Source organism: Macaca mulatta, chromosome 12, assembly GCF_049350105.2.
Source record: "Macaca mulatta isolate MMU2019108-1 chromosome 12, T2T-MMU8v2.0, whole genome shotgun sequence".
NCBI classification, from domain to species: domain Eukaryota; kingdom Metazoa; phylum Chordata; class Mammalia; order Primates; family Cercopithecidae; genus Macaca; species Macaca mulatta.
Window position 1 is genome coordinate 132,729,633 of NC_133417.1, and position 27,449 is coordinate 132,757,081.

Here is a 27,449-nt window from a genome sequence, read left to right on the forward strand (position 1 = left end):
GGCAAGAACGATGTGGGACATGACCGGAAACATCTTTTTTTCTATTCTGTCAATGGATCTTTCTGACACTGCAGTAACTCAGAGATATGGTCAAAAGTCTAAACCTAAGTCGAGCGTGGCAGCTCATGCCTGTAATCCCAGCATTTTGGGAGGCTGAGGTGACAGGATCACTGGAGGTCAGGAGTTCGAGACCAGCCTGGCCAGCATGGCGAAACCCCGTCTCTACTAAAAAAAAAAATTAGCCAGGCATGGTGACTCATACCTGTAATCCCAGTTACTTGGGAAGCTGAGGCAGGAGAATCACTTGAACCCAGGAGGCGGAGGTTGAAGCAAGCCAAGATCGTGCCACTGCACTCCAGCCTGGGCAATAGAGCAAGACTCTGTCTCAAAAAAAAAAAAAAAAAAAGTCTACACAGATGACCTTTATGAACGGAAAGCCCTTTAGGGACAAAGCCAGCACTGGCCATCCCATGGTGTTTCTTACTGCTAGTCCTGCTTTGTTCTCAAGTAAACAGGGGGCCTCCTCTTGGGGCCTTGCCTGCAGGCATGGAGGGTGGAGCAGCCTAAGATGAGCTGGCAGCTTGCTGCTGGCTCCCTGGGGCCTCTTCAAACACCAGGGTTTGTCGGGGATATATTCTCTGACTCACCAGTAGTGATAAGACAGGCCAAGAACCTTTAAGCAAGTCAGACAGCATTCAGGGAAGTTTTAGATTCTTACCACTGGAAGTCTGATTCCAGAATTTGCAAGTTCCTTAACAAAACTGTTGTAGCTTTGACAGAACTGTAGTCATTCTGGGAGCCAAAACAGCAGAGAGAACAATACACGGAATGCTGAACCTGCTGCATGAAAGTGAGGGAAGCTTCATGTCTGCCTCCTCATTGCTGCCTCTATTTATTCATTCAACCAATATTTACTGAGCCCTTTCTAAGTGCCAAGTCTCACAGTGAGTGCTGGAGAAATAATAGCGGACAAACACAGACTTGGTCCCTTCCCGGAGGAGGCCTGCAGTGTATGGGGCTGGGGGAAGGAAGAGGGACCCTAATTGAAAATCACAGAGCAATGTAAGTAGCCACAGCAGCAAATGCTATAAAGGAGAGGCACGTGGGGCTATGAGTACATATAATGAGGTCTGACATGGTTAGGCATGTCAGGAACGGATCTCTGAAAAACAGATATTAAGCTGGATCTTATGTTATGGTTGAGAAAGGAAAGAGGAGATGGAAGACCATTTTTTACCAACAAAAATAGTGTGTGCAAAGGCCCTGTGGTGGGAGCCAGGAGAATGTAAAAAACTGAGACGGAGTAGGGCTGGAGCAGAGTGGTGGGGACTTAGGATGGTGCCCAAGGCATCGGGGCATGGGGCAGAGGCCAGGGGGCGGCGGGGGGCGGGGGTGTGTGCGCTGCTGGGGGTGTGCTGGGCCAGGCTGGGAGAGACCTAGCGTGGGTAGGAAAGAGGCTGCCTGTGCAGGGCTTCTGAGCCTAAGAGGTTTTCTTTCATCCTAAGAGCAAAGCAAAAGCTTAAGTAGGGGGAGGGGGACTGGGGACATCTGAATCACATTGGGATTTTGAAAAGATGACTCTGGCTGCAGTGTTAACATCTCTAAAGGTAATTTCTGCTTTGCAAGTCCAACAAGCAGGATCAGTCTTCAGTCACTGGAAGCAGAAGCTGGTGCCTTGCAGGCAGATCTGGGTTTCAATACTGGCTTCATGCCTCACTTCCGGCATGGCCTTGGGCAGGCCAGCCTTTCAGAGCCTTAGTTTCCTCATATATAAAATAGTGTAATAATACCACTTTCTGCGTTGCTGTGAGAGTTAGGGAAATTAAAGCAAATAAATAGCCTTGCTTGATATACAGCAAACTCTCCTTGGGATATTTTAAAGTAGAAACTGACTTTGATACCATGTATGGCATAAAACAGCTAACATCCAAAAGGGCTGTATAAACTTTCAGCTTGAGGAAAACATGTTGGACCTAACTTCACCTTCCTACAGGTTCACAGTTCGGAAATACTGCACCTACTCTTATCTCTCTCTCTCTCTCTCTCTCTCTCTCTCTCTCTCTCTTTTTTTGAGACAGGGTCTTGCTCTGTCACTCAGCCTGCAGTGCAGTAGCACGATCACAGCTCACAGCAGCCTCAACCTGCTGGGCTCAGGCAATCCTCTGGCTTTAGCCACCTGAGGAGCTGGAACTATAGGCACATGCCACCATACTCAGCTAATCAATTTTTTTTTTTTGTAGAGACAAGGTCTTACTATGTTGCCCAGGCTGATCTTAAACTCCCGCGCTCAAGCGATCCTCCTGCCTTGGCCTCCCAAAGTGCTGGGATTACAGGCCCAGCCTTACTCCTGTCTCTTTAAAACAACAAAAACACGATAATCAACCAAGCGCTCATTTAACTGTTTGCATAAGGTGCTACAGCCACGCCTTCGGATTTTGGAATTTATCAGATGATAGACCATGGAGAGATGAGCAACCAGAGAACAAACAAATGACAAAAGAGCACTGCAAATATAGAAACAAGTAAGTCACTGGCTGTGGCATGAGGGCATTTGTTGGTTATGAATAAGACACTGCTGGGTGTCATATTTAGCCAGCGTGGGGCTGGTCAGTAAGCCTTCTGTATGGATCAGTCAAGAATTCAACATTGCTTTCATCTCTTGAACGGCCCGGGGCCCTGTCAGACTATAACTCCAGGGCCAGTCGCAGCGGCTCATGCCTGTAATCCCAGCACTTTGGGAGGCCGAGGCTGGTGGATCACTTGAGGCCAAAAGTTGGAGACCAGCCTGGCCAACATGCTGAAACCTCATCTCTACTAAAAATACAAAAATTAGCTGGGTGTGGTGTCAGGTACCCGTAATCCCAGCTGCTTGGGAGGCTGAGGCAGGAGAATCACTTGAACCCAGGAGACAGGGCTGAGATTGCACCACTGCACTCCAGCTTGGGCAACACAGTGAGACTCCATCTCAACAACAACAACGAAAACTTCAGTTGACCATAAGTCAAGGGTCTTGTCAAAATACTCAAGAGCCAGCTTTCAGTGGTTCCCACTGGCCAATGATGAGACAATGTAAGCATCGGGGACATAAAATACATTAAATACATTTAAATCCTTGAGTTTGTAATAGCACTTTAAAAATATTGATCACCTAGCCTGGGCAACATAGCGACAACTTGTCTCTACAACAAATACAAAAGTTAGCCGGGTGCGGTGGTCCTAGCTTCTTGAGGGGGTGTGCTGAGGCAGGAGGATCACTTGAGCCCAGGAGTTTGAGGCTGTAGTGAGCTTTGATTGTACCATTGTATTCTAGCCCGGGTGACTGAGTGAGACTCTGTCTCCAAAATGTAGATATATCTATATATCTCTGTCTATATATATTGATCACCACTGAAAGGTGAAATGAAACCAATACACTATTTTGAAAATTTGTGAATAAAGGAAAGGAATCAAATATTTATCCTCCCTTTCTGACATGTACTATACCAAATAAAACTGTAGATGTGGGGAAATTTTTTCTTTATAGAAAATTTGAGCTGATAAATGAAGGAATGGTAGAATTAGTTTTATTTATTTATTTTTATTTTTTTATTTTTTTGAGACAGAGTCTTCATTCTCACACTCAGGCTGGAGTGCAGTGGTGGGATCTCAGCTCACTGCAACCGCCACCTCCTGAGTTCAAGCGATTCTCCTGCCTCCGCCTCCTGAGTAGCTGGGATTACAGATGCCCGCCACCACGCTCAGCTAATTTTTGTATTTTTAGTAGAGATGGGATTTCACCATGTTGGCCAGGCTGGTCTCGAACTCCTGACCTCGGATGATCTTCCTGCCCCAGCCTCCCAAAGTACTGGGATTACAGGCGTGAGCCACCGCACCCCACCAGAATGACAGAATTATAATATCACTATTTTCTTCTAATCATTAGTGAATTAATGAATCTAGACATTAATCATCAATGGTTACTAACATCATGAAAAAGATACCCTCTCCTCAATTATGTGCCTCCTGATGGAAGAACACAATGAAATGAATGCCTGCCCTGCAAAAAAACTGAACTGGATACAAGTGAACTACATGTAACTACCAATTTTTAGCAAATAGAACCGAGGAACATGTTAAATGATACAGATTATGAGAAACTCTACAGAATAAAGTGCCCAATTACTAAAACAAATGAATTGTAATTTAAAAAAAGAGATGGTGGAGAAACCCAAAGAAACTTTATGAGACATATTACCCAGTTGCAAGGAGGGGGTTCAAACAAACTGTAACAATATTATTAAAATATTGATAATTGCCAACTTAAACACTAGTGTGATATTTGATGATCTTTAGGAATTATTAACTTTATTTTTATTTTTTTCAAGGTGGAGTCTCACTCTGTTGCCCAGGCTGAAGTGCAGTGGCACAATCTTGGCTCACTGCCACCACCGCCTCCCAAGTTCAAGTGAGTCTCCTGCCTCAGCTTCCCGAGTAGCTGGGACTACAAGTGCATGTCACCATCCCTGGCTAATTTTTGTATTTTTATTAGAGACCGAGTTTCGCCATGTAGGCCAGGCTGGTTTTGAACTCCTGACCTCAGGTAATCCACCTGCCTTGGCCTCCCACAGTGCTGGGATTACAGGTGTGAGCCATCGTGCCCGGCCTATTGTTAACTTTTTAGATATGCTAACAGTATCATGGCTAAGTTTGAAAGAGATAACATTTTTCATTTTTAGGGATACAAATGGAACTATGTACCGTTAGATGAATGGTACGAAATCTAGAATTTGCTTTAAAATAATAGAAGAGGGGATGGAGGGATGGGTTGAGGTATTCATAAAGCAAGATTAGCCATGAGCTAATAATTGTTGAAAGTGGTCCATGGGCTCATGGTAGTTTGATATTTTCCATAATAGAAAAGTTTAAAAACATTCATTGGCCAATGTATCTGTCCATTTCTTTTAATAGTAAAAACATTATTATTAGTGGTATTATGTTAATATGAAGTCTCACTTCGTGGATTCACCCAGTCCCTTTCATGAGAGATGTGGAGGTTGGCCTTGGCTGTTAGGGAACGTAGATTCTAATCCATTCACCAGCCCAGTGATTTGGGAACTTCAGCTCTCTGGGTCTCCCTGTACTCCTTTGGAAAATGAGAGACGAGAGACGAAGTTGACTGCTGCAGTGACTAAGAGATTTGGGTCCTGCAGTCTGACTGTCTGGGTTGGAATCAAGTTTCCCCATAGGTACCCTTGGGTAAATTTACTTTATCCCTCAGGGTTTCATCTTCCTGTTTTGTAAAATGTAAATAACAATAACACTGACCTCGAAGTGTTGTTGTGAAGATTACATAAATGATTTCGTGCATTCATTCCATCAACATTGAACAGCTAGTCTCCAGCTCTGGGAGGGGAATGGGATGGAGTGGCAAAGAAAATACAGGGGCCAGTCTGTGTAGCGCCTAAAGGGAGACCCCAGAGCACCCATGGTAAACACGAAATAAGATGCAGTATTTCAAATAGCTAGAACTGAGACGAAAACACAACGCAGCAATTTGATGGAGAGCAACTTCGAGAAAGGTGAGCTGCAACATTAACTAGGCTGATCTGGGACAGCGTGGCGGAGGTGACATCTGAGCCCCACCTGACTTAGAGGACGTCAGCTATGGATGATCCGGGTTTCCATACGCAGCAGCGGTTCTCAAGCCAGGTGACTGTACCCCCCTAAACCTCCCTCCACTTTTGGCAATGTCTGGGGATTTTTGGTTGCCACCACTGGAGATTGGGGGTTTGTTCTGGTATCATTTAGTGGGTATAGGCTAGGAACGCCGCCCAGTATCCTATAGACAGGACATCCCAAGGCCCCCAAATTAGCTGGTCCAAAGATAAGGAGAGAAGAGCAAGGGCAAGGGTACTGCAGGAGTCAGAAAAGAGCTTGCTGTGTTCAGAAAACTCAAAATCCAGTGTGGTTGAGTGAGGACGATGAAGAATGAGGTAGACTGGGCTAGACTATGGAGCACTTTTCAGGCTATGGTGAGGAATTTGGAATTATCCTCAAAGCAGTGGAAAACCCTTGAACAGTTTTAAACAGAAGGGGAAACGCTTTGCATATATAAGCGCTTAATAAATACTGTCTATTATTAATACTGTTATCATCATTGTGTCTTCCCTACTCTGCTCCAGACCCGGCCCATGCCTCAGCGCGGCCGCAGTGACTCCTCCTGGCCAGCAGAGGGCGCTAGCAGACACTTGGCCACCGGCCGCCTGGGGCGGGCCTCCTCTTGCCGTCCCCTTCCTCGTCTTTTCCCCTCAGGAGAAGTCGGGAAGGTGGCGGCGGCGGCGGCGGTTGTCCCGGCCGCGCCGGTTGGTGTGTCCCGTCAGCCCGCGTACCGCAGCGCCCGCGCCGCGTCGAGCCCAGTACAGCCGAGCCGCTGCGGCCGGGTCCGGCGCGGGCGGCGCGCGCTGACGGAGGGCGGCGGCCGCGGCCAGGGCGGCCCGTGGGACCGCGGGCCCCCGGCGCAGCGCCGCCCGGCTCCCGGCCCTGCCGGCCTCCTCCCTTGGCGCCGCGGCCATGGCGGCCAGCGCGAAGCGGAAGCAGGAGGAGAAGCACCTGAAGATGCTGCGGGACATGACCGGCCTCCCGCACAACCGAAAGTGCTTCGACTGCGACCAGCGTGGCCCCACCTACGTGAACATGACGGTCGGCTCCTTCGTGTGTACCTCCTGCTCCGGCAGCCTGTGAGTGCGGGGCAGCCAGGCTGGTGTCGGGCCCTTCCCGGGAGGTGGGGGAGCGGGCGGGGAGACCGGGACCCTGCCGGGGCCGGGGAAGCGCTGGGCGGCGTGGGAGGCTGTCAGAGGCGGCCGTTGGGCGCCGGCTGGCGCGCGCGGCGTGGGAGGCTGCGGGCTGGATGCGCTGGGCCGGAGCAGCCGGGCTGGAGCAGCCGGGCTGGGGATGCGCTTTCGGTTTTGCCGGGTAAGGGTTTACGTTCTGTGCTGCCTTCGTGGGTGGGACGTGGGCGGGGTTGGGGTCCAGGAGGGGGCGCCCGGGGCGAGCCTCCCTGGTCTCCGCGGAGCCTGCGGCCGCCGCCCTTGCTCTCCAGCTCCCCGGGGCGCCGGGCTGTGTTGGGGGGGAAGACGCTAGGAGGCCGGGGAGGTCCATGCGGGTCCTTTGTGTGCCCCGCCTCTCAGCGGCCCGGGCGCGGCGGTGCGGAGCGAGGCACCTGCTGGGCGCCTGTGCGGGGGGTCGGGGAGAAGCTGGGGTGGGAGGGAGGAGGGAAGCCTGCCTCGCCGGTGCCTTTTTTCCTGGGTCGAGAGTACCTAGGTAACTGGGAGAAAGCAGGCACTTAGGAATAGTAGCAGGATGAAAGCATCTTGGTGGCGGATATGAATCCCCAGGGAGAAGTTCGAAAGGATTAATTGCGGGAGAGGGAGGCAGAGGAGCAGATTTGAAGCTGTGGGATTTTAGTTTTATGGTCCAAAGAGAGTGTTGAGGAGTTTGGGGAAAGTTTTAATGGCAATGAAGTACCGACTAGGAGCTATGTGGTTCTAAATATGATGGAGTTGTTTGTGAAACTTATCTGTATCTCGTTATCAATACCCGAGTGCCCTGGCGGTACACAGAAATGAGAGCTAGCAAGTCAGCATGATTTCAGAAAGACACTACCTTCTTGAGTTACTGGGATGATTTGTTTGTTCTTCTTTGCTTCATTAAGCTTTATTTTGATAAAGATTTTTATTGCCGTGCAATTTCATATGGAAAATGTACAGGTGGTTTTGGAATTGATAAAATGCTTTTATATTATTATCTTGTATTTAAAGTTACTAACAACGTAGCGATTACTAAGTATTCTTAAAACCTTTGCTTGTGAGATTAATACTGAGACAAAGCACATAATACTTTATGTGGGAAAATTGATTTCTTAAAACTTAGAAAATACAGAACATGTCTAGTAATGTACTATTTGCTTTTTAAAGTTGGGCAAAGAGGCATTATTAGTATTACATGAGTTACTTCTTCAGCAGACATTTTTTTGGTGCCTATTAGGTTGTGTAAAGGCCCTGGGGTGTGCTAATAAATATAGCGAAGTCTTGTTCTCTTGGTTCTTACAGTCCAGTGGGGATGCAAAGTAAGAAAAATGTCATGGGCAAGTACTATGCTGAACTTTAAAATTGTTTGATATGAGAGTCCTCACGGTTACTTTTAGGCTGTGTAACCAGGGAAACACTCTGAGAAGTTGCCAGTTAATGATATTCTTGAATTACTACAGAATCACAGAGCTGGGTGGTATCAGGTAGGTAGCCTGGTTCATGCATTTCATTTACAGAAAAAGGAGTAAAGCTGGAAAGTTGTTACTTACGTTGGACAATATTGGTTCCAAAATGAAGCCAACAGAACAATTGTAATTGTATTTGATTTTTATTACATGGTTAAGATGTATGTCCTGCTTTTACTAAACACAGGTCCTTTAGTCCATGTAAAGTATTCGGTTTGAAAAAAATCCATATATTTACACTTCCGGATTTCTGACATTTCTGTGTAGTCCTTGTAAGTACAGCAGCAAATACGTAATATCAAGGAAATATTTTCAAATTTCTTCCTAGATACCACATTTCAGAAACATTCTATATAAAAGGATGTCTCAGCATAATGACAATTATTTATCCTAATGGAATTTAATCTGTGGCAGATAGGACTTCATTTCTCTGTTGAGTCATTCCACAAATATTTATTGCCCACTTGTCCTGTGTCATAAGTTACTTGGATCTTAACTGTTCTGTGGAGCGTGCCTTGTAAGTATGTAAACATAGAGTTACAATATATTGTAGTATTTCCTCTCTGTGAATGAGATAGCCATGAAATATGTAAATGATATATAGCTTCTCTGGGAGTTGATGCCTGAGCAAAGACCTTTAAGGACAAATTCTGCTTCATGTAGTTGAAAGATCAAGTACTTATGAGCTAGGTACACACAGCTTTGAATCCTGACTCCAAGTATTAGTTACGCAGTATTGAGAATGCCACTCAATCTATTTGAGCTTGAGTTTTCTCATATATGAAACATTGAGGATAAGATTTCCCTTGTAGGTTTTGGGTGTAGATTTGTTTTCAGTATTAAACATAATGTATGTTAAACATCTCGCGTATTGCCTGATGTATAGCAAGTGCCCCATAGACGAGAAGCATCAAGGGAGAGGACATTCCATGAGTAAGGGAACAATACTGTATGTGAAAAATATTAAATAAGAAGTATCCTAATAAAAATCTGTCACTTTGGATTTTATGGTTGTAACTCAAAACCGGAATCAAATTGGTTTAAAAATATGAAGGGTTTATTGATTGATTTTAAAGTAAAACTATCCAGTGGCTTAGTAGTATTGCCTAGATTTTCCTCGTTCAAGTATGGTTGTCCCCAGCTCCTGGGTGTACTGCCTTAATTATGTTGTTGGTCCAATACTTTCAAAAGTTCTGCATTTCCCTCTAATTGGGTTAGCTTAGATCATGCCACAACTGGACACATGTTCTACCCTGACTTCATTGTCACAAGGATCCCCAAATAGAGTTCCCAAATCTGAAATCTAGAATTCCTGGGATGTAGGGAATGAAGACTGGAGTGGCAACCATCAGATGTCTACTGCAGAACGTTGGAGGGACAATAGCTTCTGAATATTTTCTTCTTTGACAAGCAATAGTGCAGGAAAATAATTTAGGAAGAATAATATGACTCAGGTTTAATAATTATGTATTTACTGTTTAGATGACATGGTATAATTGAAAGAATATGAATTTGAAGTCAGATTTTGACAGTGCTTTGTGGCTTAGGTCTAGGTATTAAACTAGGCCACTACATGCAGGTTGGCCCAGATCCACCCTCTTAGCCTCAGTTTCTTTCTTTGTGATAAGAAGATAACGTATAGCTCAGGGTTGTTAAGAGGATTCAATGACACACATACTTACTGTATTTACTTATTTGAGCACATACTGTATTTGAGGATAGGGCTAAGCACTGAAGTTACAAATATTGAAATAAGGCATGCTAGCTGCCATTCCTTGATTTACCTGGAAAATATGATACATAGCAAATAGTATCCACTATCATGAATTCTAAATCTTAGGATAGTGACATACCTTCTATCGTTTATACTAATACTTTAAAAAAAAATAAATTGAACTAGCATCTTGTTAATGTTACTAGAGTTGGAGCTAATCTTTCCTGTTTCTTGTTTTCCAGATGACTGTCCTATATGCTTGAATGATGTTCATTCAGAGTATATAACTGAATTTAGATTGTGAAACTTTAAAATGAACTTCAGAGTTAGATGCAGTTAAACTATTTGTTACTGAGGCAGAATGATGAAGGCATCCTGATTGGTTTGTCACTATCTTTTATTATCTTTCTGATTGTGTTTATGGAAATCCCTAAAATTATCAATGGACACTTCAAACATTTAGAATATAGCCAACAGTAAAATTGGCTTTCGTGTTAAAGAACTTCTAGTTGATTTAAAGACTAGTTTTAGGTTAAATTATTTGTTTTATAGATACTATAAATATTAGTATAATTGATATGTAGTATAAAAGATTGTCCTATCCTTAAAAAGTGATCCATACATTTTTCAGTGAGGGTTTAGATAAAATAATAGCATTTGAGAAAGAGGTTGCTGCTCTTAATACCATCTATTTTATGTGGACAGTGCATTTAAGCTTGAAATTTCACAGGTAATAAATGTAGCTGGATAGTAACTTATATTCCATTGAGTCTGTGTACATTTTGACTCTTGAGATGAATATTACAAAAATTTTAATTTTTTTAGATGACACATGAAAAGAGGTATTTAATGTTTTTATACAATTAATTAGTAGCATTAGGATGGATTGCAAATCAGATGCTCTTTTGGAGCTCTGTATAATATTCAGGACCTTATGAGGTCACAGTGAGCAGGGATTTATATTCTTAATACCTTTTTTACTCTTTTTGGATACTCTGATATGGCCACATTAAGTATTTAGAGTAAGTGGCCAAAATATTTTACACTTTTTCTTTGTTTTTTTTTTGTTTGTTTTTTTTTTGAGATGGAATCTGTGATCTCGGCTCACCGCAACCTCTGCCTCCTGGGTTTGAGCCATTCTCCTGCCTCAGACTCCCGACTCGCTGGGATTACAGGCACCCATCACCATGCCCGGCTAGTTTTTGTATTTTTAGTAGAGATGGGGTTTCGCCATGTTAACCTGGCTGGTCTTGAACTCCTGACCTCAGTTGATCCGCCGCCTTGGCCTCTCAAAGTGCTGGAATTACAGGCATGAGCCACCTCGCCTGGCCTACGTACTTTTTCATTTGTGAAGGACATTTTTATTTTAAGCAAATATTTAGTAAGTGCCAGATACTAGCCCATGTGCTGGAGATATAACAGTGAAAGTATTTATTGAAAAAAATAAAAACTATCGAGTGCTAGCTGTGTGACAGACATTCTAGTAACAGTGATATGAGGAAGGTACTATTATCCAAGCTCAACTTTAAGTTGTAAAATTAGTGCACACTCTCAGTGTTTCGCTGTTACAACCTGCTGGAAGTTGGGATCTGGAACTGATGCTGATTCCACCACCAAAGAATGTATGGTTACCATGGTTACTGTAAATTGTTGTGAATTCTATATTTTGGGGATTTAAATGGTAGATTTTACTTCATTGTATTTTAAATGGCAGAATAGACTTACCTTTTTTTTTTTTTTTTTTTTGAGATGGAGTTTCACTCATTGCCCAGGCTGGAGTGCAGTGGTGTGATCTCAGCTCACTGCAACCTCTGCCTCCCAGGTTCAAGCAACTCTCCTGCCTCAGCCTCCCAAGCAGCTGGGATTACAGGCATGCACCACCATGCCCGGCTAAATTTTTTTGTATTTTTAGTAGGGACGGGGTTTCACCAGCTGGTCTTGAACTTCTGGACCTCAGGTGATCCACCTACCTCGATCTCCCCAAAGTGCTGGGATTACAAGCATGAGCCACCATGCCTAGCCCAGAATAGATATTTTATGATGCATCATAAATGTTTGTTTATGGCTGTGTCATGCTTTTTATTATTTTTAAGGAACTTCTTAGCTCCAAAATGTGTGTTCTTATCTTTGAGTTTTATTGAGAAAATACTGTTGTGTATTCTGAATTCAATGGGAAAGATGGTGCCATTCCAACAGCAATTCTTTTGAATTTGGCATGTCCATACTACCATGTGCTGTAATTCTCGTGCTATTTTTTTATAGTTGAATTCTAATTAGAACCCCTCATTCTGTGCAGTCAGGATTGCTAGTGGATAAGTTTATCAAAAAATTCAGTTAAAGCAAACAATCAGTAAAGAAAAAAAAATACATGCATGCACACATACATATATGTGTATCTATTATATATACATATATAATATATATTTAGCAAGCATAGGTTTTTTTTTTTGTTTGTTTGGGTTTTGTTGTTGTTTTGTGACAGGGTCTCACTCTGTCGCTCGGGCTAGAGTACAGTGACATTATCGTGGTTCACTGTAGCCTTGACCTCCCCGGGTTTAGGTGATCCTCCGACCTCAGCTTCCCAGGTACCTGGGACTACAGGTGTGTGCTACCATGCCCAGCTAATTTTTGTAGAGATGGGGTTTCGCCATGTTGTCCAGGCTGATCTCCAACTCCTGGCTCAAGCAATCCTCCCACCTTGGTCTTCCAAATTGTGGGGATTACAAGCCTGAGTTATCATGCCCTGCCTCAAGCTTAGGTTTTTAAATTTTAACATACAACTGTTAATTTCCTGGCACATAAAACTTTGAATATGGGTCCACTGGTTAGATTCTTTGTCCACCAATATAATTTATGTCCACTTACATATAATTTATGTCCAGTTATATATAATTGTCCACTAATATGCTATTTATGATTTTTAGCATTTTAATGTACTTATAAAACAGTTTGAATGCTGAATTCTTCTAGATTTTTATGATTTTTCTCTCAGTCTTTTATAGTCCTTTTCCGTGGTCAAATAACAGCTTATCCTAGTGACTTGTTTTAGTCTCTAAAAATACTTAGTTTACATGGAAATAATTCTTCTTACTCCTGCCATTGTTTTACATGACATTCACTTAAACTATATACTTACCAAGTACCATACCAACTGTATTACCAAATACTATACCAGACAAATTTTGATAAGCATAAAACTCACTCACTCCTGAGAGAGGAGCAGGAGAGAGTGGCCTTCTAGCCATGAATGTTCATTGTGCAGTAGGCATTAACTTTAGGTTTTTCAGAGAGAAGGAGGAACATAGATTTAACCAGCAAATTGGATAAGAAAGACTCTTCTGTATGGTGCTATGGGGTACCTTTTATACTGGGAAAACTCCAGCATTCGGGGAGTGGTGACATCATTTGACCATAACCGCGTATAAAGGTATCATTGCCTTGTTAAGCCTTTTTCTGTTCCTTATTCATTCATCCATCGTTTTTGGCATGTGATTTTTAAACACTGGCTTTTAGTTTCAAAGTGGATAAAATACAGTTTAGATTAAATTTATATTAAATTTTATAATATTAGTGCATTATAAATGAAAAGAATTAAGACTTTGTTTTAAAAGAACTTGCTGATCTCTGGATCTCAATTTGAAAATCATTGTCTCTTTGGAAACCTCTGTATCTGTTCCAATAGCATTCTTTGGAAAACAGGCAGATCTCCTTATTTGATATTTTCCTTCTTTTCTATGCAGCATGCATGATGTTCACATTTGTGAGAAACTGCTATGGAAATATTCAGGACTAGGTGTTATTACCCCCCTCATTTTTTCCCCCACTCTGTAATGTGTTTTATAATTCAAATCAAAGTGATGATTGTCTAGGGAGATACAACTTGGATACCTTTAATGTATGTAAAAAACGTTTTTAAATCATTTATAACTTTGAGTACTTAGATTAATAGCATGTTCCTTGTGACATCTTTTACAACCTTACACATGAGAACCATTGCTAAAGACATCTGATTGAACATTAGAATGAAATTCATGAACTATACAGTGGAGACAGGAAACTTATTTGAATTGTCTGAAGTACAGAGAATTAATTTTTGTTTGAGTTAGAACATACTTTGCTCAAAGACTTCTGACTAAGATAGCAGTCTTTTTGATTGGCACCGTACATGTTTTGTAGAGGTCATAATTATACCTTGCTTTTATTCTGGTTGCTTATTTTAAGAGGAATGTTAACAAACTGGAGCATGCTCCAAGGAATCTGATCAAGATGGTAAGGAAGTTTGAAACTATGTATTAGAGGAACATTTGCAGGAACCAAAAATGCTACTAGCTTAAAGAAGAAAATATTAGACGATGGGGGAGCTGTACACATGATCACCGTCATTGGATAATTTAAGGCATTGGGAGAGGTAATAGATTTGTTTTTATGACTCTAGGGGGAGATGCACCACCAGTGTTTGTAAGTTATGGAGAAACAGTATACGTTTAGAAAAGGAAAGAGGAATTTTCCTTGTAATTGTCAGATTCCAAAAATTCTTGTCTTTCCGTAGTTCTTATTTTATTTTATTTTACTTTATTTTTGAGACGGAGACTCACTCCATCTCCCAGGCTGGAGTGCAGTGGCGCCTTCTCAGCTCACTGCAACCTTCATCGCTCAGGTTCAAGCGATTCTCCTGCCTCAGCCTCCCTGGTAGCTGGGATTACAGGCATGAGCTGTAATGAACTTCCTTCATTATGATCAGACGCATCAGCTACCTTTTTTTTTTTTTATTTTTATTTTTTCACCGTTTCTGGGTAGTTTTGTAATCTTCTGCTCTGGAAATGCTGCTGTTTAGGCCTGCTGTGCGCCTCTCATACCGGAACTTTTCTTCTGCCTTCATTCTGGAAATTCCTTTCACCTGTAACCTATGTTAGATGCTGTCTTTCCAGGACCCCCACATTTCCATTAACCTCCTGATGAAAGGTGAATGAGAGGTCATTTTTGAAAGGCACAAAGCTGAAAATGTTTTATTCTGCCCTCATTTAAAAAATTAGTTTGTCTACATTCACAAAGGTGAAAATAATTTACCCTTGAAACTTTTAATATATTGCTTAGTTGTCTTCAAACCTTCAGTGTTGCTGTTGAGAAGTCTGATGCTGTTCTCATTACTGAGTCTTTCTGACCCACTTTTTTTCTTCCGTCTTTGGAGTATGTGAGATCTTCTTTTCTTCCTGCTGTTCAGAACCTCATATTGAAGTATTTTGGTGTAGGTCTTTTGTGCAGTGTTTTAGGCTTTTTTTTTTTTTTTTTTTTTTTTTTGACTCTGTTTGGAAACTCACGCTTTTTATAGTTGAGACATATTTTTTCCAGTCTTCTTTTTTGGGGAATATAAAAGCCTATGATGCCACTGTTTTGGGAGCCAAGTTGAGGGAGGTGACTCTTATTCTGTGTGTACGATCTTAGATAATCCTCCAGCTTTTAACATGGTGCCTAACAAGAATCTTCAGCAGTGTCTGAGTTTGAAGTCTCTGTGGTATAACGTCATTAATTTAAAACTTTCCTTCAGACTTCTGCCTAGGGCTGGTGGGAGTATGCTTTTGGCTGTTGAGGAGCTGGAGAGTCTAATATTTCTGACCCCACTTTAAGCCTCACCTGTATCCAGTTCCTTCAGTAAATCTTCATAGGTCCTGTGGCTATGAAGTTTCCAGTTGGCTTCTCCCACCTTTGCAGAAGCTTTTGTTTTGGCTTTCTCCATAAAGTCAGTTACTGCTGGTATTTTGTTTTTCTTCCAAATTTTGTTATTTAGAGAACTGTCGTGTGTTTTTGGGCTCCTCTCTTGTTCTCTGACCTTCTGTCTAGTTATTTTAATTTTTGTGGGCACATAGTAGGTGTTTGTGTGAGGTACACAAGATGTTTTTGATATAGGCATTCAGTGTGAGATAAACACATCAAGGTAACCCTCTGTCTCTTGTGGGTTAATACTTTCTTATTCCTTTACTGTCATTTCATTGGGGGTTTGGGGATATGAAGACATTGAGATTTTGTCCACTACTCTTAACTAGAATGCCTTAATTGGGTTTAAATCATAACTTGAATATTATTTTTTAGATGCTTGCTCTAAGTGTTACAAGGACCTTATGGTGTAGTATTTGTGGCTTTCCCCGAAACTCAGAATAACAATTAGAATTTATATCACACTTATTATTGTATGGAAAGCTAAATATATTCAGTTTTTTAATATTGGACTCTGGATAGATGAATATTTTGCACTAGCCAACCTATATGATGTCTTGGCATCAACAGTTTGTAGATTTGATAACCTACTAAAGGCACCTTCCATCTGTTCTAGATTTTATTTTATTTTATTTTATTTTATTTTATTTTTTGAGACAGAGTCTTGCTCTGTCGCCCAGGCTGGAGTGCAGTGGCCGGATCTCAGCTCACTGCAAGCTCCGCCTCCCGGGTTTACGCCATTCTCCTGCCTCAGCCTCCCGAGTAGCTGGGACTACAGGCGCCTGCCACCTCGCCCGGCTAGTTTTTTGTATTTTTTAGTAGAGACGGGGTTTCACCGTGTTAGCCAGGATGGTCTCGATCTCCTGACCTCGTGATCCGCCCGTCTCGGCCTCCCAAAGTGCTGGGATTACAGGCTTGAGCCACCGCGCCTGGCCTGTTCTAGATTTTAAATGTATAATTTTATACTATGAAACATATCTAATATTTTTAGTAAATAACTAGGATGGGCTAGATCTAAATGTCAACTTTATTACTTTCTGCCAATATTATTAGCAACTACATAAACTTCCACAGGTTATTAAAAATATTTTAACCAGCTTCTCCCCCAGCAGGATAAAAACAATGAATAAAACTAACTAAATAAGCTTTCCTACTTACTCATCCAGCACAGATTGTTGTTTGAATTGAACAAATGGCTATTTGCAAGATGATTTGAGGCCTAGTTAAGTGCAGCGTACTGATGGACATATGGAATGAGTCACACCATCTGGTTACAGTCGTACCTGGGTGGTGGTCATTAAAACTAAATCTCCTGGGGATCTGCAAATGGCTTAATTATACCACAAAGATGTATTGGGCTGCACCAGTGGGCTACTTTGAACTTCTTGAAACCAATTAACTTGGAAACATGTTTTCAAGATATGAAAGTCTTTTTTTTTTTTTGCACAGAACTGAAGACTTAAAATGTGTATTTGAGGATCTGGAATGGGTGATACTTCAGTATTGGCCCTATAAAAGTAATGTGGTTTACATACCCAACACTTTCATCCAATAGTTATGACTAATATCATTACAGAAAGGTGTTTTATAAACACTGAATTCACCCTGCAGCTAGAAGAATTTTGGCAAAGAAGGGAGGTGACACCAGGTTCCAGGAATACATCTTAAAAATACTTGTTTTGATTCACTACAGGATTTTATTCACTTAAGTGATCAAATTTGGTAGGTGGAGATAGTCTGCTAATGATATATTTATTTTAATTAGTCTAAAAATTGTGGTTACTATAGATAGTAACATGAAATCAGGACTACAGTTTTTTTGTTTCTTAACATATATTGTCATTTTTTGATATACAGTTCCGTGAATCTTAACTTATGTATACATTCATATACCATCACTAAAATTAGAACATGCAAGTTTTCCATCACCCCAAAAAACTTTCAGCCCTTGTTTTTACTGTACTCCTGGCAATTACTGATCTGTTCTCCAACACTGCAGGTTTTGTCTTTCCAAGAATTGTGTAAATGGACTCATAACTTTTCTAGATTGCCTTTTTTCACTCAGCATAATATCCTTAAGATTAATCCAGGTTTGTTGTTGTTTATCTTAATAGTTTGTTCCTCCTTGTTGCTAAGTAGTATTCCATTGCTTGTTTGTTTTTCCATTCTTCATTTGAGGAGTTTCTAGTTTTTGATATATATGAATGGAAATGCTGTAAATGTTTATGCACAGGTTTTTGGGTGAACATAAGTTTTCATTTCACTTGGGTAAATATCTAGGGCTAGGTTGTATGGCACATGCATGTTTAATTTTATTAAAAATTGACCAAGTTTTTTTTGGCATTGTGTTGATTTTCCCTTTTACTTGTGGAATTGCATTTTCTTTTATGGTCACAATTGAAATTGTGCTATTGATATTAACATTCCAGAGTCAATCAGTATTTTAATCTTCTATTAATACAAGGTCTTTAAAAATACAAAGTAGTTTCATTTAAGTGGGTTTTTTTTGTTGTTGTTTTTTGAGATGGAGTTTTACTCTGTGGCCCAGGCACAGTGGCGGGATCTTGGCTTACTGCAACCTCCGCCTCCCAGGTTCAAGTGATTCTGCTGCCTCAGACTCCTGAGTAGCTGGGATTGAGGATTGCCACCACATCGGCTATTTTTTGTATTTTTAGTAGAGATGGGGTTTTAACCATGTTGGCCAGGCTGGTCACGAACTCCTGACCACAGGTGATCCACCTGCCTGCTGGGATTACAGGCGTGAGCCACCGCGCCCGGCTCATTTAAGTGTTATTTTTGGTAAACATATTATTTGTCCCTTTTTTCCTTCTGTAAATTGGATGTTACTATAATAAGTTATTTGTTTAGATTTGCCAGTTACAGTTTTCTTTGCTTACCCTTTTGTGTCTCTGGACTTTCTTGGGTCATTTTTCTTCTTAAAGTATATACAGTATAAGCTTCTTTAACGAAGATCTCTGGTTTTTTTTTGTTTTTGAGATGGAGCCTCACTCTGTTAGCCAGGCTGGAGTGCAGTGGCATGATCTTGGCTCACTGTAACCTCTGTCTCCTGAGTTCAAGTGGTCTTCCTGCCTCAGCCTCCCCAGTAGCTGGGATTATAAGTGTGCACCACCATGCCCAGTTAATTTTTGTATTTTTTCATTGTTGTTAATTGAGATGGGGTTTCACCATGTTGGCTAGGCTGGTCTCGAACTCCTGAACTCAAGTGATCTGCCCACCTCGGCCTCCTGAAGTGCTGGGATTACACACATAAGCCACCGTGCCTGGCCTAGTGGTTTTTTGTTTGTTTGTTTGTTTTTGTTTTTTTATCTGAAGATACTGTTATTTTGATCTTATACTTCAAATACAGCTTTGCTGGATTCACAAGTTATTTTTTCTTACCGCTTGAAGATAATATTCCATGGTCTTCTCCCTTCCATTGAGAAGTCTACTGCTAGCCAAATTTTGTTCCCTATATTTTCTTTCCAGTTGCTTTTAAGATCTTCTCTGTCTTTGAAGTTTCACTGAATTGTTCCTTTTTTTTTTTTGAGACGGAGTCTTGCTCTGTCGCCCAGGCTAGAGTGCAATGGTGTGATCTTGGCTCACTGAAGCCTCCGCCTTGGCAGGTTCAAGTGATTCTCCTGCCTCAGCCTCCTGAGTAGCTAGGATTACAGGTACCTGTAATCAGGTACCATGCCCAGCTAATTTTTTTTTTTTTTTCTTTTCGGTAGAGATGGGGTTTTACTAGGTTGGCCAGGCTGGTCTGGAACTCCTGACCTCAGATGATCCACCTGCCTTGGCCTCCTAGAGTACTGGGATTACAGATGTGAGCCACTGCACCCAGCCCGAATTGTTTTCAAATTGAATTTTATTTATCTGTATTTTGATGGGCTGTGCTTTTTATATCTGTAGATGTATGACTTTTATTGGATCTGAAAAATCTCAGTCATTATCACTTCAGTGTTACCTTCCAGTTCATTAATTGTCTCTTTAGGTATGTCTAACTGCTTTCTTATTTGGTGAATTTTTAATTTCCACATTTGTAGTTTTTCATTTCTGAAAATTCTGATTTTTAAATTTGCCTCATTCTGATAATTACGTATTTCCTGTTCATTTTTACTCCATCTTTCATTTATTTTAATGTTCCCTATACACTATATTTCATAACTGGTAATTCTGATAACTAAAGTCTTGGAGGGAGGTGGTGTTAATATTTTGCATTTACTGACTCAATCTCATGGGTTTGTTTCATTTTTGTGTGATAATTTTTATTGCAGCCTCATATTTTATTGAACTTAATATTTGGAAATCTTGATAGCTTAAATTGAAGATGCATTCCTTTAGAGAGAATTTGCGTGTTCATGGGATCCTAGGATCCTGTGTAACCTGAAGGTATTTTATTTTCCATCCAGGGTCTTAGGTTTAACTTCACAGAGATATCTGAGGTTGAGCTCTCTCATCTCGCCTTGGCTATTGTTGGCACTTGCCTTCTGAGCAACATTGCATCTTGTGCATAATGTGGGACACATTTCTGGTTTCGGCTTAATTTTTGATTTTTTGTCTTTCTTTTCTGTAGGGTGGGGGATCCTTAGAGATTTCCCTTTCTAAAAAGTTCAACAGTATGTTAATAGTCGTAGGGTTTTTGGGGGGTAATTTATGGGCTATCATATTGTAGTAGAGGAGGCTTTTCATTTTGCCATACTGTTGGAAGTAGAAATTAATGAGATTAAATATGTAAAGTGCCAGTCTAGATACTGTATACATATTAATTTCTTACTGCCTTATTAAGTTACATTTTGCCGACTAGTTCATATAAGAGTGCTTTATATGGTATAGTTTATTCTTGGTTATTTGTTGTGGACACTTTCCTTAGTCTATTTTCAAATTTAAATTTTAATATATTTTCTATATGAATTTTAAACATGTATGTTTACTTTGTTGTTTATTGTTTCAGAGAGAGAAATATTTATTCTGTGTTCTGTTATTCTGAAAAGAAAGTTATGCAAGATTGAACCTTGGTAGAGTTTACATCTTAATAGAGAACCAAAGAAATTCCATTAATTTCTTTTGCTTGGTAATTTACGTATTTATTATATTTAGAGCAGTGGTTCTCAGCTGAATGGGTTTTACCCTGTGGGGGATATTTGGCAATGTCTGGAAACAGTTTTGATTGTCAGTATCTGATGAAGGGTGCTACTGACATTTAGTGAGTAGAGCTAGGAATGCAGATGCTGCTCAACATCCTACAAAGCATAGGACACCCCTCCACAATAAAGAACTATCCAACCCAAAATGTCAATAGTGCCAAAGTTAAGAAGCCTTGATTTAGAGAAATGAAGATAAGGTGTTGATGTTGGTGGATATCATAGGATTTGCGAGGAAAGGTTTTCCAGGTTTTAGAACAATTGAAAGAAAGTCTTAGAATGGAAAACCGTTCCCTCCTTCTCTTAATTGCTTTTTCTAATTCTTCAGCATAGACGTTCACATTCATAAAGCCAAGACTAAAAATCTAAATTTTTTGAATACTACTACTAGTCAATTGGACTTTCCATTATTTCTCACTGCTTTTTTCCTACTGCAGAATAAGTAATATTTATAGAAAATTTGGAGAGAATAGAAAATTATGAATAGAAAAAAATTGATTCGAACTCATCACATATACAAGAACTGTTAACATTTTGGAGTATTTGGTTTGTCTATTTTTTTTTTGCTGATTTAAAAAAATTAGTTCTGAGAATACTATATAATTTTTATCTTAAAAAGTTAAAGCAGCCGGGCGCGGTGGCTCAAGCCTGTAATCCCAGCACTTTGGGAGGCCGAGACGGGCGGATCACGAGGTCAGGAGATCGAGACCATCCTGGCTAACCCGGTGAAACCCCGTCTCTACTAAAAAATACAAAAAACTAGCCGGGCGAGGTGGCGGGCGCCTGTAGTCCCAGCTACTCGGGAGGCTGAGGCAGGAGAATGGCGTGAACCCGGGAGGCGGAGCTTGCAGTGAGCTGAGATCTGGCCACTGCAGTCCAGCCTGGGTGACAGAGCGAGACCCCGTCTCAAAAAAAAAAAAAAAAAAAAAAAAAAAAAGAATTGATTCCCAAAAGTGGCATAGCTGGGTCAAATGGGAATAATGAGGTTCTTAATAAAAATTGGTGAGTTTATCCCACTATCAGTGTTTGAGACTACTCATTTTTTGGCATAGGGGTGGGTAAGGTGGGGTGTGGGTGGTGTGGGGGCGAGACTGCTCATTTTTGTTGCAGCTCATCACTCCGACATTAAGACATTGATGGAATCAGTCTTCAGCTTTGTCTCAGACTCTTATAAGCATATAAAATCCATGTACAAAGCTTTTGAAGGCTAAAAAATGAAAAATCCGTGTACAGCCTTGCATTGAGAATATAGTTAATATCCCTGAATAAATGGAATATAAAAGAGCAATTAGAGAAAGCAACATGAACGCATAAAATTTCCTCGTGGTTACTCAATTTGTGTAATAAGTGTAGCCTTGTAAAATTGTCTGCCATTTTGTAAATTGAATCCTATTGTGAGTGTACTGAGAAAGTTCATTTGAGTAAATCCTGTAACGGGTAACAAATCCTGTAACAGATTTCACTTGGAAAAAATGTCCTTTCCTCATTTGGTTGTGAGTACATTCTGGTTGTACTTGTTTCATAAGTTTAAAATTTTGTTCACGGCCGGGCGCGGTGGCTCAAGCCTGTAATCCCAGCACTTTGGGAGGCCGAGACGGGCGGATCACAAGGTCAGGAGATCGAGACCATCCTGGCTAACATGGTGAAACCCCATCTCTACTAAAAATACAAAAAACTAGCCGGGCGAGGTGGCGGGCGCCTGTAGTCCCAGCTACTCGGGAGGCTGAGGCAGGAGAATGGCGTGAACCCGGGAGGCGGAGCTTGCAGTGAGCTGAGACCCGGCCACTGCACTCCAGCCTGGGCGACAGAGCGAGACTCCGTCTCAAAAAAAAAAAAAAAAAAATTTTGTTCACTTATTTAGTTAATATGAATACCTTCTTTGTGCATTAATAGACCCTGTGATATGGTAGGGCCTGGGATATATTTACACACTGTACTGCATTTGTAAGATTACATATGTGTGATGTAACTTAAAGATTTAGGGTTAGCTTTATGAATTGTTGTTTCCTCATTGAACAATTTGAGAAGTATACGGGTATAGTTGTTCGCTCCAAAATTTCCAAAACATACATCCTTTTAATAGTGTTTGATATTTCATCATCAGAAAGTTACTGCTTTGCATTTTCCATTTTTAAAAAGGAGATATTGCCAGTAGGTAGAAAGGTAAAGGCTTGTCTGAAACAGCAAGGAGATATTACAGAATAAGGAGAGACAAAGTTGCAAAGTAAGGAGGGAATAAGAGGCATTTGAGAGAACAATAATATGTTAATTCCTTTTTAAATTGTTTTGGGGCAAGGTAGAATGTAAGTATTATATCATAAATGATTAAATCTCCCTGAAAGGGGTGAATTAAGTGTTGTTCTCATGGAGGATGAGTTGGAAACAAAGTGTTGTGCCCTAAGTAATAATGACTGTTTAAAATTTTCACTTTTGGAAATTAATTAATTAATTTGTTTGTTTGTTTGAGATGGAGTCTCGCTCTGTTGCCCAGGCTGGAGTGCGGTGGCACAATCTCGGCTCACTGCAACCTCTACCTCCCGAGTTCAGGCGATTCTCCTGCCTCAGCCTCGGGAGTAGCTGGGACTACAGGTGTGCGACACCACACCCAGATAATTTTTGTAGTTTTTAGTAGAGACAGGGTTTCATCATGTTGGCCAGGCTGGTCTCAAACTCTTGGCCTCGAGTGATCCTCCCACCTTGGCCTCCCAAAGTACTGGGATTATAGGCATAAGCCACCACTCCTGGCCACTTTTAGAAATTTGGAACTAGTCTTTAGAGACTTATTTTGTGATTGCAAGCTGTAAAGGTACTTGCAAGTTACTACTGAGGTTGTTTCTTCAGAGTTAAGTTTGAGAGTTTTTTGTTTTTTTTTTTGAGACAGGTTCTCAGTCTGCTGCCCAGGATGGAATGCAGTGGTGCGATCTTGGCTCACTGCAATCTCCGCCTCCCGGGTTCAAGCGATTCTCCTGCCTCAGCCTCCTGTGTAGTTGGCAAGCGCCACCATGCCCACCTAACGTTTGTATTCTTAGTAGAGATGGTCCTGCGTAGCTGGCAAGCGCCACCACACCGCCTAATTTTTGTATTTTTAGTAGAGATGGAGTTTCTCCATGTTGGTCAGGCTGGTCTCGAACTTCTGACCTCAAGTGATACTCCCACCTTGGCCTCCCAAAGTGCTGAGATAACAGGTGTGAGCCACCGTGCCTGGCCAAGTTTGAGAGTTTTACCAGAATAAAATTTCGGTTCAAGTTTGAGAGTTTTACCAGAATAAAATTTTGGTTATTTGGTTCTTCTTCAGTCTTTATTTCCCTATTTTATGACAACAGAAGGAAAGAATTAGTATAAAATTTAAACAAACCAAAGCAAAACAACAGCCAAACCCAAGTTAACTTTTCCTTACCTTGAAATTCGAAACAAATGAAGTGTAACTTGTCTTCATTCAGATCATGATCTGAAAGATGACATTTATCTGTGACAAGAGGGAGAAAAAGAAACAGTCAGTTGAGGAGCTTTTCCTTTGTGTTTTGACAAAAATACTGTTTTTATTAGTTTTTAAATTTTATTATTAGTTTTTGAGACAGAATCTTGCTCTGTCGTGCAGGCTGGAGTGCAGTGGCGCGATCTTGGCTCACTGCAACCTCTGCCTTCTGGGTTCAAGCAATTTTCATGTCTCAGCCTCCCCAGTAGCTGAGATTACAGGTGCATGCCACCACTCCCTGCTTATTTTTGTATTTTTAGTAGAGACAGGGTTTTGCCATGCTGGCCAGGCTGGTCTTGAACTCCTGACCTCAAGTGAGCTCCTCGTCTTGGCCTCCCAAAGTGCTGGGGTTACAGACGTGAGCCACAGCACCCGGCCCCAAAATATAGTGAATTTCTAGAATGTTACGCACTGTATTTAATTATTCAAAATGTTCTCAAATATTTCTTAAAGACTTTTGGTACATTTATTATTTTACGTCGTTGTTAAATATCCTATTTAATTAGTGTGAATGATTACAAATTGACAAATTCTTTAAAAATATTACTGCAGTAATTGCCGTAGAACCGAGCATTCAAATGAGACATTTGTCAGAGAGCATGACCCCAAAGTAGTTTTATGGAACTTTGCATAGGTTACTTGTTGCTTTGCATAGATTATTTGGCCATTATTCTTGTGGGTGGACCTGCCCACAAGATAGTTGGACAACATGTAAATAGTTATTAAATCTGTTCCACTCAGTTTTTCATGTGCATATTCAAACATCAAGATAAAGTCCTTTTAAGGCCATCCATACAGAAAAGGCTTCAGGGTTGTAAAGGACCTTAAAAAATTGTTTAATCATGCATCCAGCAATTTTTTGAATCTCTTCCGTGTGTCCTTGCGGTTTCCTCTTGTACACTCACTGCCTTCTGAGGTGACTGAAAATGTTCTTTATTATAAATTCTTACTTGAATTGATGGCAAGATAGGACTTTACTAATTGGCTTATTACCTCAATTCATGACATTACTTTTAATATAGTTTTCTAAATTAGTCTTAAACTTATTTAAAGGTAACAGCTGTTTGATAAGGTATTTGTATGGCTCCGGTCTTATATCATTGTTTGTTTCTTAGGAAATGTGAAGTATTTAAAGAATTAAAATTCTTTACCATAGAGCTCTTCACATGTATAGCCTTTTTATCAGAAACACACTAAAGCACTATTTGCATTTCCTAGAAACTCATGTGTCACAGTTACTTTGTGTTTTTAACTAGGTAGTTACTTGAATTTATTGTTAGGTCTATTATTTAATGAGTCTAACCAAACTTTAACGTCTGTTATGAAGTTTAATAGTTGAAAATAATTTAAAAATACTTTGAGTTTATGGAATGAAAACACTTTCAAGTTTGTGTGTTGGTTAAAAATGTTTTGAATCAATAGATGTGTCATTTTAAAAATGTGGTATATACTAGTAAATTTTGTGAAATATTTTATCTTTCAGACGAGGATTAAATCCACCACACAGGGTGAAATCTATCTCCATGACAACATTCACACAACAGGAGATTGAATTCTTACAAAAACATGGAAATGAAGTAAGTGGGGTTTTTTTTTTTTTTTTTTTTTTTTTTGCAATTTTCAACTTTTTTGTTGGCAGTCATTTTAATAAGATTTAATAAGTTATTTAAAATGTTGAATTTTGCAGTCTAAAAAAGTTATTTTTGGATCTTATATTTAGATATTTTAAAATGTACTCAATTAATAATGTATTTGGAATTGTTTACTACGTAAACACTTTACCGTAAATCTGAGGTTGACATGTGTGTATTTAAAAGTCATCAGTCTTGAATATAAAAGGTGTTTCGGAGGACACCCATTATTACAGTTACTGTTAGTCTTTGCTTTAAAAGTCAAAAAACAGGAAGAGAGTTCATTTTGTGATGTTATGTTAAACTTGTTAGGGGTTGTATGATCATCTTTCACTTGAAGTCCTCTATTTTTCCTAAATTTTTAACTTTGGATGTGTATGTGATGTGTAATGTTTAGCAGGTGTTCAGTAGGGAGGAGGTTGGTAGTTCTCAGTGGCAGCCTAGTGTCCGTGGGAGTAAGATGGTGTATTTGGATGGAAGCTTTTTTTCTTTTTGCCTTTAATGGGCTTCCAGTAATTCCATTCTGTTTGCTTGTTTGCTTTTAGCTCTATGTTTTGCTATTAGTAAAAGGTTTTAAATTTTTCTAATAATTTTTTAAATTAATAAAATTAAAGAGAGTGGGCATTTTTTAATAATCCTGGGGTAAGGATGAACCAGTTAACCCAAGTTGATTAATAATAGCTATTATTATTTGACAGAAAAGTCTCATTTTCTAGAAAGGATAAGTAGTACTTTAGTGGTAATGGTACTCTTCTGGTTGCATCTTTGATATCCTTAATAAACATAACATAAGTTAAATATTAAGATTTTATTAGTTTTAATCTTCTCTTTGACCCTTAGAAGATATATGCAAGCATTTTACACTCTGCCTTCCTAATATTTTGAAAGTAATATCTTAAAATTGTTTGCCTGCTTGTGATGTCCATGTGCTTTTAGTTCTAAAATAGTGAGGAAATACAAATTCACAGCTATGAAATATTTTTAAATACATGATTTAAAGAAGAGAGCACATTTTGAAGTCTCCAGATTTTGCCAATGACAAATTATTTTGAGTATTCAGATTCCAGACTAATGTGACTACATTATAAGAACATGTAAAGTTGGGTGAAAGGGTAGGAGGCTTTTAATGACAGTAAACATAGAATAATATATATGTTGATTAAAATACAATTTGAACTATTTGTGTAAAGTTTACAAGTGGGATTAACTTAACAGTGCACACTTGAAGTTACTTAGGATGTTGGCTTCGTGTGCAAAATTTTGGAAATTAGAATGGGATCAGAAATAAAAAATACTATTCTATCTTTAGGTTAAAAATATGACAGTAGGTAAAACCAGAGTAACAAAACTGTGATAACAGCAGTCCATTTAACAACATGTGAGATACAATTAGGTGGAGACTGGTCCAAAAAAATACCAAGATTGAAGGCGTATATATTTTTTTAAATGTGGTGGGAACATTGATCTACTTTCTTAACAAATTTTTAGGTGTGCAATATTGTATGGTTAATTATAGACATAGTGT

General features: G+C 40.1%; 1 protein-coding gene and 1 long non-coding RNA gene across 12 annotated transcripts in view; both read left to right on the forward strand.

The window, feature by feature from the left end:
* The first annotated feature begins 967 nt into the window (after positions 1 to 967).
* On the forward strand, positions 968 to 5,634 carry LOC144333516 (uncharacterized). Its single transcript, XR_013402212.1, has 3 exons — positions 968 to 1,062; positions 4,365 to 4,444; positions 5,506 to 5,634. It is a non-coding gene; the product is annotated as an uncharacterized LOC144333516 (long non-coding RNA).
* Positions 5,635 to 6,273: 639 nt separating this feature from the next.
* The window catches only part of AGFG1 (ArfGAP with FG repeats 1), a 90,049-nt gene continuing 68,873 nt past the window's right edge, over positions 6,274 to 27,449 (forward strand). For 8 of the 11 annotated variants that reach the window (XM_028831173.2, XM_028831175.2, XM_028831177.2 and 5 more), the window contains exons 1-2: positions 6,274 to 6,716; positions 25,777 to 25,870. In XM_028831173.2, the coding sequence (XP_028687006.1) occupies positions 6,550 to 6,716; positions 25,777 to 25,870 (261 nt within the window). In that variant the 5' untranslated portion in view covers positions 6,274 to 6,549. The other 3 variants (XM_015111217.3, XM_077957729.1, XM_077957727.1) reach the window with 3 other exon arrangements.